The following is a 17,655-nucleotide window of genomic DNA, read 5'->3' on the forward strand; positions in this document are numbered from 1 at the left end:
AAACCAAAAAGGAGTCCTATTCCTTATGGTTTTGTCAAGGCACTGACTTTAAATGGTTTCCTTTATCCCCAGCAATATCAGCGTTAGACGCTAAGCTGCTGCTTCAGTATCTCTTGGTGTTTCAAATCGGAGCATTTGCTCATTTTCAGCTCTGTTTACCAGAACACTTTACGCTTCTTAAAGAAGAGAATTAAAAAAAAAACCAACCCTAATGGACAGCTTTGTATTGAAATACCAAACGTGAAACGAGGCGCAACGCTCAGTTCACTGAAATAGAGATTTCTTTCCAATATTCTGTAAAGTTTTTCTTCATTCCTGTGTCGAGGAGGTGAACGCAACCAGAGAAAGGGAAGAACGAGCAGCGGTAAATAAACAACCAACCACGTCAATTAGAGGCCAGCCGGCCACGCAAATTAGACGCAGAGACCCAACGGTCGTTAATTACGACCGCTCCTCTGAGTCCTGACGCTCCGTTTGGCTCCTGGGACTCACCTGCGGGATGTTGACCAGCAGGCTGGTGTTGGGGACGTTGGCAACACGGATCAGCCCTTGCTGGATGATGCGCTGGCCCTGGATCTGCACGCTGGGCACGGAGGCGCGAGGCGCCAGCAGCAGCGGCGGCGGCCCCGTGCTCGAGTGCTGCCGGATGGTGTGGATTTGCTGGGGAGACACAAAGGGGTGATGTGACGGGGCCGGGAGAGGGTTCGGGTAGCGGGGAAGCGGTGGGAATAGAATGGGATTGAGAGGAGAGTGGGAATGAGGCAGGGAAGGCAAAGAATTAACAGCAGTGTCAATATGAGGTGTTTTCCCTCTTCCCTCTGTCAAAAAGAACCGTCACGTTGCAGCCAAACAGCTGCGCCAATAATCAAAGTTTCCGAGTCAAATTTATTTCAAAAATGTATAGCTGTTAAGCCTGTTTCATTTTAAAGGCATTAGGAAAGCTATTTCTCTGAATGAGGTTTTCTCCGTAATCAGAATGAAAATGAAATAGCAAATCTTGACCTCCCTCCTCAATGCTGGCTGTGCAACAGATAAAAGCAGAGCTTTCTCTGTAAAATAAATCCTCATTTAACATGGAAATATGTTTTCCCTGGTATCCCACAGAAGTCATAATTCTGGAAAACTGTATCGAATTGAACATTGCTTTCCTATCTCTCTAGGACACCGCTGTTTTCTGTTACAGGTGACAGAGACCTTGCAAAGCAGCACTTCCAGTTGCCCATCTCATTTCAGCAGCTCTTGTTCGATCGCAAGAAAGACACAAGGAAAAAAAAAATCCCCAAACCCAACAAGTTTTAGCATTTGAAAACGTAGAATTGATATGACAGAAAGAATAATGAGGGGAAAAAATGGAAGAACAAGGGACAGCGCCTTGTTTCCTCTGCTGCTGCTCTCCTAAAAAGTGGGTGAAGCTGGAAGCCTGTAAATGAACTTTCACAATCGAGGCAAACCAAGCACTTTGGTGCAGCGGAGGGAAGCAGCTACACAAGCGAGGCAGCATCCCGCAGCACAGCGGGGTTTGTTACACGATAAAATTGGAATGAAGGGTTTTTCAGAAAGAAATTCCAGCAAGAACTTCGTAGGTCTCTTCCAGCCAAGCAGAAAAACATCTAAGAAAACAGTTGAGATGCCCAAAGGAGAACGCCACGGGTCAACACTCACCTGGGCTCCTCTGACGAGAGGCGGCATCACTATCTGCGTGTTTTGCTGGGTTCCTAATTTTGCAGAAGTCTGCTGCCCTCCGCGGACCAAGGGAGGGGGAATAACAGTGCCCGGTATGCGCGTGGAAGAGGTCTGCAACAAAAGAAACGGGTTTACTTGTATTGTTTCATTCTGGTGCATTTATATGCTGATAAAGCAGCGTCTGAAATCTTAGGCAGTGCTACAAACACACGTTAGGACGCGGTGGCATCTGCCGCATGGGGATTGTTCTCTCTCCCCCTGCGCGGAATTCCGAAGGTAAAGAGCAGCCCGCGACGTTTTCCTCTGCCCTCCCACCGCTGAAAGTCAGCAGCTCCAGAGCTGCTGTGCTGAGACACACCAGAGCGGCAACGCCATAACCCGAGGATGAGAAAAAGTGGGGGGAAGAAATGTGTATTTTGGGGGGAAGTAAGAGAACGGGGAAATACAAACTGCTGTGTTCAGGAGAAGCAGAGGGCAGGCAGAGCCTGGATGCAGGAACGCGGGCAGTGAGCAGACTCTGTGCGTGTGGGAAGGGAAAAAAAGAGACCGGAAAGGGGGAGAGCTGGAGAAAAATGAAAAAGAAAAGGAGGTAGGTGAAAGAAATCTGAAAAATTGCTGCCGGTGCTTTCGGGCCTGCAGATCGCATTAAATCCTCTGAGGTTCTCGTGATGTGATAAAATGTTTCACGCATCACTCGCACTCCTGCAGATCATCAGCGCTACACGATGGAGCCCAACGCGGCTTTACGCGTCTTGCCCTTCCCTCAAGGCCCCAAACTGACCATCACTGTGAACAAAGACTTCTAAAAACACCGAAGCCCCCGCTTTTTTTACCCCGTGCACGCACATGTACGTATTTAGGCAGGTGGGAATTTTTATCCCCTTCTGTTGTGCCTTTCGGCTGAAGACCAAATGTTAAACTCAACTCCTGCACACAGGAATTAGCAGAGTTTTGACAGTCAAGCAGAAGCAGACGGAGGTTAATTTGCTCAAACGCTGCAAATTAGACAGAATAACTTCAGTTCTGGGCTCCCAGCTCTCTGCTCTGCCCAACCCAAGTCTCACTGTCTGATCACTGAGGGTTTAACTCTTGGCCAGTTCCTCTGAAAGTGCTGTCGCAGCGCAGGCAGCTCGCCCCAAGGAAGAGATTACTCCAACTGACAGACTGCTTTAGGTTTTGTGCAGGTTTCCTACATGGAGATCAAATTTACCCTTTCCCTCGACTGCAGCGTTCGTGGGGGTTTTGAAATGAAGAGTTGCCGTTTTCCCAGGGAAAGCATTTTGTGCTGAAGCAGTTTTGAAATTTGCTCCAAATTAGCCCAAGGTAAATAACCAGAAATGTTTTAAACCCCCAAACTAAACTCAAGAGGAAGATTAGGCTGACAGATGTCAATTGTCTCTGCTTTTTTTTTTTTTCCTTCCCTAAGGCTTTGCAACATTTTGTTTAATTCCGTCTGAACCAAGATCTTTCCTACCATCACGTGCCATTCAGCCACCAAGCCAAAAAAGAAAATCGTACGATTCGCTCAGCTTTTACAGTTAATCACACTGAGAGCACAATTAAGTCTCTGAGCGTACGGCAACAATATTTCTATGACCTAACTCCACGGCATCCAAAGGTCATTAGCGCTTGTATGGACGTATGTGCACAGGGTGGGATGAGGACGATCAGCCACTAAAAAACATTAGCTTATGAGAGTTTTCTCTGCGTGACATCCTATCTTTATCTCCCACCCTGATCATTTTTAAAAAGCGCGTAAGTGGGGTTTTGGGAGTTAAAAAAATTTTAAAAATTGCACTTGGCTCCAAGGCATGAACGTGATGGGGTTTCCTGCTCTGTGCACCTTGTGGGCTCCGTGCCCGCTGGTCCCACTGACCTGGAGGGACGCCTTGCCGGCAGGAACGCTCTGCGGTCCCCGCACCAAGGGCGGAGGGGTGGCCACAGCACTCCCAGAGGAACCAGCAGGCTGGAAGAGGAGAAAAACAAACCAGAAAAGAAAAGCAGACGAGCGTAAGGGTGTAAAAGCAGAATTACAGAAGCTACGGGCATAAAAGCATTTACCTCCTTGCGCCTCAGCGAGAGGATCTTCAAAGACTGTGGTTTTTTTCCTCCCCCTCCCCCAGCCCTTCCTTCCTCCAAGCATCTCAACATGCATATTTAAATGAAGAAATTATTAGGTAAGATTATACCAGGAAAATAAGAGTCTGTACACCAAAAGCGGAGCAATGTGGAGATCTATTTTAGCAGCCTCAGCTTAGAGCCCACCTCAGTCTTATCCACCGTTACTACTGGTCTTAACTAACTGGGTTCAAGCATAATGCAGAGTGAAAAAAATGTTTAGGAAAAAGATTTCAGATATTGAGAAGTTTAGGATACGCCATTTCGCTGTAGTTAGTTCAAACGGCCAGAGCTCATTGCTCAGTGTTCAGCAGCGAGTTGAGCGATGCAGGTACGTGCGTCAGGTTTAATGCCACCTACTGAAGCCCTCGAAGTCCAGGAGAAAGACGCCAATAAAACCCCCCAAACCAGCCAGGAGAGCTGTATTAACACCCCTCTGCGCCGCCAAGTCCATCTACACATCGCCCCCGCCACAAAAAAACCCATCAGATCAGCATCACATGCTGCAAAATAAAATAATTTCGTTGCTACTGTTTGCACCCCGCTCCAGCTCCTCTGCGCTTCTCCTGCCGCCCTCCAGCGCATGGGACGAGCAGAACGGGGCAAAACTCTGACAAAACCCAAGACTTCTCTGCTGGAAGCAGCTCTCTGCCCCCAGCACTCTGAATATTGCGTGAGACGAAGGGTGGGGAGAAAAGAGGAGGAGGGGACGGGAGTTGGGGGTAGAGCCCACGCTTCAAATGCTTTATCTCTGCCCATCAGCACATTTCTTGCACACAGGAGTCTCCTCCAAACGTATTTCGGTGATCTCTATGTGGCGTTAAGGACAGCGTTTAATAATTGGGAGTGTGTTACCTTCATAAATGCACCTGAGTTTTAAGGAAAAGATCTTCGGCTTTTGAATACTATTGTCGTTTGGTCTTGGCAAGACGCGGAAAGGAATTCCACAAAAAGGAATGGTTAACAGGATAAGCCACTATAAACTTCATTGAGATTTTATGAAAAGTGAGATATGCTTTATTTGAAAGCTTTTTTATGTTCCACAGGTTATGGCAACCACCACAGTTATTCAAATTTCTCCCTTCCGTTTCAAACGATAAGTATCTGCATGAAAATAAATACCTTCTGAGTAGTGGTCTCCTTCTGGATTTGACTCTGCCGTAACTTTTTCAATAAAACAAGCTTTGCTTCTTCTAACCGTAACTCTTCTTTGAGCTGTTTGATCATTCTCTCCCGCTCCTCCGGGCTGCTCTTCTGCAGGGCCAGGTATGGCAATAGAGATGGGAAAACAGGGAGGGGAGAGAGGGAAAAAACAGATACCACACAAGTTACGACATGAACTTACAGCGTTTTAATTGTCACATATGTGTCACGACAAGAAGACTCACCATGAGCGCCTCTGTGTTGGTCTCTTTTAATGCTATTTTCGTTAAACCATTCATTCTAGGGCTAGAAGGTTCATTGTCGGATAACACTATAACGTCCGGGGAGGGGACTCTCTTTTCTCGCTTTATTTCACTGAGAATCAAAAGAAAAAAAATACAGAGAGCGAGTTAATAAAAACAAGCAAACAACTACTTCATGCTGCAAAGTAATGTTATTTATCCTGCGAGATTAATCCTGAATCTCTCAATTCTGAAGAAACACGGACGAGTTCAATCAATGTCTATTCTCCTGGTGGATATTAAGCTTCCCAGTACAGTGGTTTGTATTATCCACAAATAAGAGAAGTGGCATAAGAGCTTTGTACTTTTAAATATCAGGCAATTACTTCTTAGACTAAACAACAATTTCTAGACTTAACTGATAGCCCACAGTTATTAGGAATCCAGTGATTAGCAGAAATTAATCCTTATTATCTTGTTCAGCGATGCAATGGATATTCATACCGAATAACAGCAAAAAGCTGTGTATCCTGATAAGCTTTGTGACACACACACCTTCAGTAAACGCTCACTGCAAGCCAAATAGTATTTTGGACACCGCAAAAAGCACCTCAAATACTCCAAATCCCCCCGGTTTTTAATACACAAGAATACAAACAGTGGAAAAAAATAAATTAAAAAAAAGTAGAGGAGTGTCCTCTAGAGGGCACAGCGAGCCAGAAAACTCCAGCCATTTAAACTCTGTTTCACAAGTTCCAGTGGCACAGGTGAAGCATTTTCCAGCGTTTTCCCGTGTCCGAACGCACCGAACTGGCTCAGGTCGCTCTCAGCGGGGCAGCAACTGGGTCGGGCCGTGCTCGAACTGGTTTGGGGAACTTCTCCCAAGGGTGGGTGTGCGGGGAGCGCAGCAGGTCCCGTCCCGGTGACAACCCCAGCAGCTCCGAGCACACTGCGACCCAACTGGGGCCAAGCGCTGGCTGCTCCCCCTTAAACTTTAAGGTTGAATCCCTCGGGAAGAGCACGGAAAAGTGACGGTGAGCCTCGCATCAGCACTGGGGTCTGAGCACCGAAACACACGGGGCTCTTGTCACCTCCACCTCCAACCAGCCCACACGACTGCGGGGACAGAGCCAAGAGCTGCGGGGTCAACACGTCACGATGCAAACGCCGCCGCGAACGTGACGTGACGGGTTTTATTTGGCTGCGGATGGTGACTCTACCACCGGCGACGCTTCGTCCCCTCTCCCAGCGGCGTGGCGGGACCGGGGAGGTGACAACGCGGCGGCGCCGGAGCCGCCAGAGCCACCGTCACCCGGCTCCATCCGGCTCTGTCCGCTTCAAATGGCGGCACCGGGGCTGTCCCCTCGGGGCCACCGCGGCTTCACGTGACACCCCACACGTGACGTGCCGCGGTGACAACCATGGCAACGGGCGGGCCCGGCCGGTGCGGCCCGGCCGGCATCTTGGGAGGTTGCGGGAGGTCAGGCCGGGGCGGGGGACGGCGGAGAAAATGGAGCGGCCCCGAATGGGGGGGTCCCCGCGCCAAGGGTCGCTTGGCGTTTTTCAAGGAAAAAATTTTCAAAAAGAAAGGAGAAATGGCAAAAATGAGAAGCCCCAGGAGTCGCTGTGCTGCGGTGTGGAGTCCTCCTGGGTTTATTTCCAGGCTGGATGAGGAGGGTGATGCCTGACAGCCCCCGGGACACCCCGAGGAGGAAAATCCCCATCCTGGACTAGTTCAATGTGCTGACAACAGCACAAGGCGTCCGCGGCAAAGAGCGACCGGCACAAGTTTGTGTTCAGCAGCGAGCTGAGTACTTTGAAAAATCACAACGAAGTTTGGGAGGAAGAGGAGCAAACCCTGCGGGAGGGAGAGCGGGACGGACGGCGGTCTGTCCGGCCAAGGCAAACAGCGGCGGCTTGGACACATCGTGATCCCACGGACCTTCTCCTCCAACGTCCCTCCTGCTCTGAAAACTGTGGGTCCCTGTGCTGGGGGTACCCCCAGAGGTATCATCTCCTCACACTCAGAAGAGAGGAACAGCAAAACTGAGCATCCGTGCAAGATACCGCTGCTTTGCGCCAAAAAGAGAAGCCGCCTAAGGTGTTTGGTGGGACCACGATGTGAAGTCTGGTAGTAGGAAAACCCTATGAGTCCCGTTTTGCAAAATACAGGATGATATTCCTGACTGCTGCGTTATAAGACGCTGATACAATAGAAGCTGCCGTAGAAACCGCTGCTTTTAAAATCACGTATTTCCACAGAAGCCTGAAACGGTCGTATCTATTTAGGACCATCCACCTACAGCAACTCCGAGTCTGCAGACATAAGACCTCGCAGAGGAAAACCCTTCTTGAATGGGGGAGATACTCTGTATTTTTAAAGGCAACACAAATTGACCGCAGCCACCAAGTTGACTCGTATCCAGTATTATGGGATTTACATCCTCGGTGGCGACCAACTGCACAGGGAACACGGGAACTCCAGAAACACAGCCCAGGACTCAGCAAAACGTTCTGCCTTCCAAAAGGAGCCTGCTTTCCTCTTTTGTTAGCCTGTGTGTAAAGCAAAAAAAAATCCAAACCAGATGCTTCAAAATAAGAGAGACAATGGGAATATCACCACTTTCAGAAAAATATTGCCACCAGCAGTAAATAATGTGGGGTAACTGCCCTGATACTCTGACCTTTCTCCTCCGAAGCCATCAGGCATATCCTTCAGCTAAATAAAGACATCGTTCTATTCTTCTCCCTTCAGCTTTCATAAGCGCTGCTGTCTCAATCGTTTGGACTCCGTGCTGGAAGATGAAAACGGGGCTGCTGCCCGGCTACGGAAACCCATTTGAGTATCCACAGCGATAAAACACAATTTTAACAGAACATAGGTGTAAGGAATCCAGCGCAAGCCTCCTGAGTCACTGCAGACCCTAAGAAAAAGGCAACGCTTCCCCCAATATCCTCTTTTAAAACCTCTGAGCACAAGGACAGACACAACACGCCATTCAAGAGTTTTCTTTAGGAGCATCCTGTAGCGATTCAGAGCACAACTATAACAGAAAAAAACCCCAAACCAAACCAAAAAAGCCACTTTCCCATGGGGACACCGTGTAATTATTTGTTGATTTGAAGGAAAGAAGAGGGTCAGGTGGCTGAATCCCCATTTAACTGGGGCAGAGGAAGGTTAATTCATCTTTTGTCTCGGAAATGATACATCTGAGGTACCTTGACATGGACTCAACTTTTACCCACTTTCCTGCAAGACACAAGTTTCAACGGGGCACAACCAAGGATGACAAAGTTTAAACTCCTCTTCCCACCGAAGCTTCATCTGCACTAGCAAATATGCAGCAGTTTTGCCTCAGTCCATTCAACAATCTCTTGTATACTCTCATCCAAAAATATTTGGCAAGGAAGGAAGACAAACAAGGAAAGAAAAAAGGCAGTGGGGAATTTTTTTTTTCCTGGAGATGTTTTATCTACAGAAATCAAAGAAGCTGCGATGGATTTGGTGACTGCAGCGTGAAAAAGAAACAAAACAAACTTCATCCCTTGCTCTGAATGTGAAGGAAGGAAACTTTCAATGTCTGCAGTTAAAATAAAACATTAAAACTCCCCAAGAAACTTGGGAATTGATTTTGTCACCATATCCCAGTCAATTCCAGTAAAGCAGAGAGTTTGGGCAGCCAGCACAGGCTGCATCCTGGTGTGCTCAGGAACACGTCAGAATTTCAGAGTCAAATCTGTTCCTTTAGTAAATCTGAAACATGATTTGGCTGGATTTAAGAAAAAGAAACAGCTCTAAACCTAAAAATCTTTCAAAGCACCAAAATTGAGCATCCAGACCCCAACAAGAAAATCCAGAGTGCAGCCAACTCTCATACCGCTCCCACCAATTCCTATTTGGTGTTATTTCTAATTATCCCGTGTAACAAAAGGAGAATACGACTAATCTGAGATTCCAGAGCAACGCAACCCTTGTCAAGCACACAAATCGTAACCGGCAAGACCTAAAATTAAAGGAATTAGAGTTCAGATGATTTTCCTGCGAGCACTAACTCCAGGGATGCGGCAAACTCCTCATTCCCATCGGTTTTTATTCCAGCAAACAAGCGGCGGTTTAAGCCAGACCAGCTTGGACGCAACTTCCAGAAGCAACAGCTGCAAACTCGGGGTGTTTGATACTTGCGGGTCCCACACACCAGGAGACAATAGATGGGTGCAAGCAATTTTTTGTGGAAAATAAACCCAACGTATCGAATGCAGGCTTTTTTTTGGCTCACCCAGACTTGTATTTCAACTAGAAGGAAAATACAGACTCTAGCTTAATGTGAGAAGACGACATGATAAATATAGTGGTTTGGAATGTGCAGGGGTTTTTTTGCCCTTCTTTTTTTTAAATAAGACCCCAACTGATACAAAATCTGTAGGAATTATTTCTATTTATCAGCCAGCCTTAAACTGTAGATAGATGCCAGCTGTTGTGTTTGTGTTTTATGACCAATCCCCATTGCCATCACGCTTGTGTGCTGCGAAAAAACCATTTTCTCCCTTTCCCCGTATGCCTGAGAAGCCTCGCTTTGCAGAACGCCGACATGAAACCTATTTGGAGAGTTACTATAATTCTGAATAAATCAGTGCGCTCACAAGCAAAGCCGTTTACGTTACACTGTTTTACTATTTACGAGACATTTCCTTCTCAAGGGGGGAGGACTCTCCTTCCCCCCGATAATTACACACCAGGGCTGCACAAACGCCGTGCGGAGGAGCGAGGGTTTGGTTTGGCCTTGGGTGACCTCCCATCAAAGGCTCCTACCCCTACAGACTCGCTTCTGTTTCTTCTGGCATCGGAAAACGCGCTCAAACCAGATCCTATTTTTAAATTTAACTTCCACGGTTTAGCAAAAAAAAAAAAAAAAAAAAAAAAAAAACATATTAAAGTTTAACGCAGAGATATTGCCAGGTTTGTATTGCAAATCTTCAAAATCGGCTGATGTCAGAAAGATAGTCTGTTCAATCAGCTTTACGTCAGCTAAACCGTGATTATTGCTGGGCCACCTCTTCCAAGGAAAATATTGTGTTTCCAGTTCTAAAAGCATTAAGGAAGTCTAAAAGCCCGAGCACCACACATAACTGAGCATGAATTTTACCCAAGAAGTTTGGAGCATTTCAGTCATTTTAAGCAACGGCTCGTTTCATCTCCTCGGGAAAATCAGTTCAGCTGCTTTAAAGACACAGTTGCAAAAGCTACAAACTAAATTCCTCTAAAGACAGGAGGTCTGGAAAAGGTGTCCCACGCCTGGAAAAAAACTTAAAAATCCTTATGAAATTAAGGTCCACCTTCCCTATAAACGCCAATTGTACTTTTATACATGCAAGGGGATGAGACTCGGCAGGGACAACGTTCCTGTGTATTGCGGGCATCTTTGGCCGCGGGTTGTGTTTGCCTGGATTTATTTGCACCGCGAGCCGCTCAGCACCGCATTGATGCTCCAGGACCCTGAGAAGGTGCTGCCTCAGTTCCAGAAGTCTGGGGAATCATCCAGGCTCATTTTTGTCACCTGAGATGACCCAGGGTTTAATTCCTCTCTACGGAGAATTTTATACAACTACGCATCATGAAAGGTGTTCCAACTTATAAACAGTATGCAAACCCTCGCGAAATTCTTGATTATATTTATTATTATTAACTTGAACGGACTTGGGATCAGAGCACCTCCTTCGGCAAGTGGGTTTTTGGTACGGGGAAGCCTCCTCTCCCTCCTTGCAGAAACCGAATCCAACAATATCCTGTTACCACCTGAAATAAGAACACGGAACGGAGAGAGGATCTTCTCCCATCTCCTCTAAAGAGGCGTTATTGTCCTGGGTGCTCTCTGGGAAATTATGTGTGCAGCCCCTTGTTCAGAGATGGACACCAACAGAGCAGAAGCGCTGGCACGCATTTCAAAAAAGATGATAAACTCACAAAGAGCATGTGCATGTGGGGGCAAGTACCGCAATAAAGGAGCGCGAATACCTGATTCTAATTTATTCCAGGTTTTCGGCATGAGCAATCTTTTGAGATGTTCAAAAAAAGAGCGCGCATACCTGTGTTAATTAGTAGGCAGAGATTATGGCAAGAGACACCTTCAGAGATTTACCCCCAGTCAGCACAACCCAAGCGCTTGCCAGGGAAGTCACCTATTACCCCAACTAACTGCTCCTGTGCAAGTCCTGAATATCAAATTGGGCAACTTGTATAGTTGTCCCTTCGGCAGAAGTTTTCTGGGGAAAGCTGAGAACTGTAGAAACCATCAGAACCACCCGATTCATTTGTGCATCTCAAATACAAGTCAGAGGAAAAGCTTTATGTTTTTGTAATAATGAAATTCTCCAAAGTGATAAGGAACTTTGAATTCATGCTTCCAGATGTCAAAATTCAGGCATCTTGAGGAGGCTGGACTTTCCAAAAAGTATTATGAACTTGTCCTACAGAGAACTGTCTTTTCAGAATACATCTGGTGTCAAAAGCCACAAGTCACTTCAAAAAGCAAGTCAGGCTTATCCATAACACTCTGCTCTGTCAGGAAAAATCAAGTTGCCATTAGAACACCTCTGGTCAGACAACTATAATCTATTATTTTTCCTATATCGCAGCTCAATTTAAAAAAAAAAACAAGCCAAACCACTCTTCCTCACATAAATCTCACTCAGTAGCTCAAAGCGCATCCTCTTTATAACTCGTACATTTTTTTCAAGACTGAGTTTCCTTCCTCAGCTGCTCACCACAGCTGCCACTGCCGCCAAGGCTTCTGGAAGGAAAATCAGGATGGAAATTATACAGAAACAGCTGTTGAATCTCAGGTGAAGAGCCAGAGTTGCAACACACACATAACATTTTAATTCTCTCTACCTTTAAGATGCAGAGAACTTCTTCTGAGTGTCATCTGACAGCATTTTATGGTGCTGGTGTCCCAAACGCAGCACATTGATTGTAACTCACCTTTTTGAGGTGCTCATGTCCACAGGCTCATCTCCTGTCTGAACCTCCACTTTAATGGTTGCTTTCACCTCTCCGCTTTTTAATAATCCTTGCACTTTTCCAGCTCCGGGATCCGTTTTTATTTTCATGTCGCCTTCAGCGTTTAAATCCGTTCCTAACAGTCCTTTCTCCATTTTCAGTTTTTTGCTGTCCACATCGTTGTGCGGTACCTCACGTTCTAAGGCTCGTTTCTGACTCCGTGTCCTGCATGCTTCCTCTGTCATTGTGAGGCTCTGCAAGAGAGGAGACACACACCAGTTCAGCACACTGGAAAAAAAAAAAAAAAGGTTGGACAAAAACACCTTAATTTCCAAACAGGGCAAAGTACAGCGGTTACTGCAAAAAAGAAGTTTGGAAAGAGCAACAGAAGTTTTGCCGGTGTGCTCACTTAGCCTATCTTCAAAATACATCTCAGTCTGAAGCTGTTAAGCGCCCAGCATCACTGTACTTACACTTTTTATGTTGAGCAAAAACAAACAGAAGGAAAAACAAGAACGCACACACAAACCTCACTAAGTGTAAACTAGAATCACCAAGGAGGGGGAAAAAAAAAAGAGAAAGCCTGCATTAGAGCACATGAGAATATACGAAGCCCCGTAATGAAAAAAGTTTGGCTCTTCCCCAAAAGGCAGGAAGAACGTAAGTATTTGCCTCACATGCAAATAAATGCAATTACAAACCCCTTGATTAGGATCTCGCCGGGAGGGCTGCCCTGCCTGTCGGAGGACACAAGCCTGACTGCGGGTTTCGGGAACCAGACAGGCCGGGGAACGGGCCCAGCACACCCTGCGTGAGGGGACCTTCATCCCTCCTGGGGAAGGAGCCAGGCTTTGCCAGGCTGGGGGAAAAGCCAGGCTTAACTCCTCGCCTGCCGCAGGGAGTTTTGCTGCCGGCGAGGGTTGACATCTCAGCAGGCACTTGGGGACCTGCGGCCACGGGCCCGGCGCTGAGTCAGGTTTTGCTCAGTCAGGCTTTGCTCAGTCAGGCTTTGCTCAGGCTTTGCTCCCGTGACATCATGGGCTCCACATGACCCTTCCCAGGATGCCGCCTGCCAGACAAAGCACTTTCCAGAAAGCAGCCCGAGCCGGCAGCATCCCCCGGTGACATCCCCCCGGTGACATCGGACACTGAGGGGGTGGCACAGCATGGGGTGGACAGGGAGAGAAATACGCCCCCCTTCGAATTTTCCAATTCATTCATTCATTTTTAACACTCTTCCCATCCCAGATTTTTTTTTTCCTCCTTTTAAAACGGATTTCAAGAGTAAGGCCAAGACAATAGTTAAACAAAGTCTTTCAAAATTTTTTTTTTTTTCAGCAGGAGATTAACATAATTACGCAACATAATTAACCTCTGCTCACCCCCCTGCCCCTCCCCATTCATGTCACATCAACATGATGTGAAATTGCCATTTTGACAGTATAAGCCCCGTGCAAGCGACCACAAGTTTCTCTGCACCGTGTTGGATGAAATATACATATATATTTTTTTAAGGGAGGGAATATTAAAATCCTACTCTATTCAAAGTGCTTCCCCGCGGCTGATCTGCATTTAGCTTGAACTCCCAGTGACAGCAGGAAGGTGTTTTACAGACCGGCGACGGTAATTCTGGGATTTCTGCAGCCGTTAATTCTGGTATTTCTGACGCCCGCACGCAGCGCAGGGCCCGGCCCGACACAAGCAGCTCTTCCCAAACCCCACAGCACAACTTTTCTCTGCAACGGCACCTCAGTTTAAGCATCTCTGCTGACAACACGGCAGCACGATGACCCTGAACCAGCCAACAAACAGCCTGACTGGGAACTGCAAATTTTATTCCCATTAACTCAGTGCAAATGCATCTGAACCCAGGGCTAAAACAAAGGGCCGAGCTACCACCCGGCTTACGTCTCGCCATTAATCACAGCGACTTTCTCGAAGCGAGACTGCTTAGTCAGTAGGAAACCTCCTTAAACCCTGATCCGGGTTTATTTTCAGCACCTTCCCACTCTCCAGCCTCGCAGGGATGAGAAGCAGCGGCTCCAGCAGCCGGTGCTGCTCCCAGAGCTACGGCAGCACCACAGGCTCCAAAATTTAAGAACGTTCCCACAATGTTGTGTTTTTTCTCCTCAGTTTTCCTCGGTTTTGATGGGGATGGGGAACGGCAGCATCTCGAGCTGCACCGGGATATTTCACACAACGTCTCACAGCTGAATCTCGTCCACCTGAAGTAACATCGCAATGGAAGTGATCTAAATCTCGTTATTGGCAGTAAGTTTTATCTAGAAAAATTAGCGCAGTGAAAATCCTAACGTAAAAAACAGGTTATGCACACTGAGTACTGCCCCACTCGGAGCGTTTCCAGGGGCAAACCCTTTGTACGCAAACTCCTTACAAAGGTCAGACGGGACAGATTAACAGCCTTGATGAAAACGCACGATGTACCTTCCCAACAAAAGCCTCTCCTGTTACAAACTCCCGAGGACATCACATCCTGCGCCCTGCGATTTCTCCTCGGAACGTCCCCACCGCCCCCCTTATCAGCCACCGAAGCCAAACTTTACTTGGAAACGGCCTCGTTTTCCCGGCTCGCAGAGTCAAAAAAGCAACAGCTCCGTTTGCCTTCGAGGAACGGCGCCGCTGCTGCTGCGACAGCGCTTCTGCGCATCAAAATTCAGCCCAAGTTTTTGTTAAAAATTCACAGCGTTTTGTCACAAAGCGGCAACCGGGGACAGCGATTGCTGGAGAGGAATATCCGTGGCAGCACCGAAGCAGCGCGTGGTGAAGAGCTGCGGTACTGGAAGGACCTTGGGACGAGATTGCACTGAGAGTTTTTTTACAGCTAAACCTGAAAATTGCAAGTGCGGGCTCAAGGTTTATACGCCGTGTGAGAGAGAGATCTGGTTGCACCGTTCCCCTACCACAGTAGTGATTAAATCGTATTTATTGTAGATGAGCCCGAAACCAAGCTCCCTAAAATAGTTTTAGCCCTCTCAAGCGGTACCAGAAAACAATTTGCCAGCACAACTACAGATGTAGAGAGACCTGGAGGAAAATTAATGTAGTGCTGCGAGGAGGAGAAAAAAAGATTAAAAAAATCTGGCAATTTGCTTAATCCCAGCACCAAGGCGGGCAGGCCAGTCATCCCAGACTAGCATTAGTATTAAACAGCACCTCACCAGTACACCCAGGACCAGCCCCTGAAGTCTGCTGGGCTTATTGAGACCACGTCTCCACCAATTGATTCCACCAGATGAGAATAAATCAGTGGGACGTTCCTAAACATCCCGGCTGCTCCGAGGATAACGTGTCACTTCTGCTCCCGAAATCCCCACTTCTGCTTCTCCACCTTTCACAGCAACCGATCAACGCCAACAGCAAACAGCTTCAGTTCAACTCGACTATACCTTTTATTTGAAAGAGGGGAGATAAAGTGAGGATTACACAGTAAATTTTAAGTTTTATGGAAGGTTCTGGTGTTTATTCCGAGGAACCGCACAGCTCGGGGCAGAGCGCCCAGCACCTAAGAGCAAAACCCAGTTGTAAGTGCTATTGCTGCGACAGATTAACTACTACGATCAATTCAAAAGGCAGTTTATAAATCATATAAAACGCAGTAAACTGCTCAGACCGCAGGCCATTGCGTTGGTCACCCTCAAGTCTTGTCACAAATTCCTCCACGGGAACAGGAAAAAACTCAAAACCTCCCGAGTTTACAACCGATTTCTGCAGCCTGGTGAATGCTGCGATGCCGCCTGTGCGTTTTCTGGGGGGAGAAGGATCAAAAGAGCTCTCTTGCCACCTTCCAAACCCTTCAAACCTCCAAAGAGCGGAGCAGTGAGACCAAGACCAACCTGGTTTGACTCGGCCGGCGCATTTTCCATCAGGTTTGATGCATAAGCACACAGTGAGCACCGACATGATACATGAACCGCAATTAAAAAAAAGAAAAAAAGGCAAAAAAATAAAGCACACTTTGCTGGTGCTTTGTAATGTACACTGCCACTTCTCCGCACGTCGCGTTCAGTTATCTGTATCACCTCCTCTCCCGGTCATGATTTATAACTTCCTCGTACAACCCTCAGGTAATTCCCTCACACTGGTTAGTGAGATGTCCTGGAAAAAGTCATTAAAATGTATAGATAAGAGTACCTGTATAGTACTGCACACAGGTGTTTTCACATGCGCATGAGTATAAATGTGCACACACATAGTTCGCGACCTTAGCACACCGATATTTAGAAAAATAAACTTTAGAAAGCACAAGTATGAACTAGATTTAATTTTTTTTAAAGACTAAATTAATGCAACAGCAGGAAGACAAGAATACCGGTTATTTTGCAGGCAAGAAAAAAAAAAAATTTAAAAAAAAAAAATCATCCCGCGCCCAAATTCAACCAGGCAACCAAAAATCCATCCTTTCCCCGACAGAGGCAACAAAACCCCCGCGAGCAGCCAGAGGTGGGTCGATCACTTTTGCCACTTCTGCCACTATTTCCATAACCAGGAGCCCTAATAAAGCAGCAGAATGTGCAGGTGCTGAAGCCCCAAGTTCAGCGGGAGGGAGCAGGGGGGGTCCCAGCACCCCGGCCCACCAAGGGTTAACTCCTGCCATTTTGGTGCCATTCACCGAAATGTCCATTAAGGGTGTTACATAACAAAATGGCAGCTCTTAACCCTTCGCTGGCCGGGCTGCTCGGCTGCATCTGCTCAGCTGCACGGCCCTTCTGCACCCTCATTGCTGCTCCCCTCTTCTTTGAGCGTCCAGGGAGGAATAAATGAGCTCGTTAAGTACGTGCAATTAAAGGGAGAAGGAGCCCACGGAAGTTTGCTCTGTGCCACGGGTGGCTGGAGGCGGCAGAGGAAAGTTCTCCGCTGGCCACCAGCAGAAAAAGCATCATTGCAGGGATGCGGGCCTGAGGAAATGCTGAAGGAAAACAGCTGAAATGTGGGACATGGGAATCCTGCTTTGGCCTGACAACAAACAGCTGCAATGTGGGATATGGGAATCCTACTTTGTCCTGACAACAGCCCCGCAGATGCTCCCGGTGGCCAGCACCGAGGGAAGCACCTGCAGCAGCTTCTTTTGCACCTCCGGCCTTGCGAAAAACTGGTTTTATTTCCACCCAAGCGCCCAGGCCGTGCCCACGGCAGAGTCTTTGCAGCACAGTAGGAAGCAATTCAGCCCGGGTTTGACCAAATATTTACTAAACCGAACAGATAAACATTTGTAGGAAGGCGCTGAAGTGGAGCTGGGAGCACCACAAACGTCAAGTTCTGGGGTTGGGCAGAAACGGGACTTCGGGAGCTGAAGTCTCGCTGCACTAGGAGCCAACCTGCTTTCCGTGCTATTTGTGTCAATTCACCTTAAAAAAAAAATCACTATTAGGGCTGAGTTTGGCTCCATTTATTAGTCTGGAGTCCAATCCCTACCTAAGGGCTCTGTGTAACAAGGAGAGAAGCATCCACAAC

The 17,655-nt window shown here is 47.3% G+C and overlaps 1 protein-coding gene across 5 annotated transcripts in view; it reads right to left on the minus strand.

The window, feature by feature from the left end:
- The window catches only part of GATAD2A (GATA zinc finger domain containing 2A), a 50,783-nt gene that overhangs the window by 6,358 nt on the left and 26,770 nt on the right, over positions 1 to 17,655 (minus strand). For 4 of the 5 annotated variants that reach the window (XM_065652706.1, XM_065652705.1, XM_065652708.1 and 1 more), the window contains exons 3-8: positions 12,166 to 12,437; positions 5,190 to 5,319; positions 4,924 to 5,055; positions 3,560 to 3,649; positions 1,663 to 1,794; positions 493 to 660 (exon numbers count right to left, since the gene is read on the minus strand). In XM_065652706.1, the coding sequence (XP_065508778.1) occupies positions 493 to 660; positions 1,663 to 1,794; positions 3,560 to 3,649; positions 4,924 to 5,055; positions 5,190 to 5,319; positions 12,166 to 12,428 (915 nt within the window). In that variant the 5' untranslated portion in view covers positions 12,429 to 12,437. The remainder of the gene's footprint in view (positions 1 to 492; positions 661 to 1,662; positions 1,795 to 3,559; positions 3,650 to 4,923; positions 5,056 to 5,189; positions 5,320 to 12,165; positions 12,438 to 17,655) is intronic. The other variant, XM_065652709.1, reaches the window with a different exon arrangement.

The sequence above is a fragment of the Caloenas nicobarica genome, chromosome 27 (assembly GCF_036013445.1).
Source record: "Caloenas nicobarica isolate bCalNic1 chromosome 27, bCalNic1.hap1, whole genome shotgun sequence".
Classification (NCBI taxonomy): Eukaryota; Metazoa; Chordata; class Aves; order Columbiformes; family Columbidae; genus Caloenas; species Caloenas nicobarica.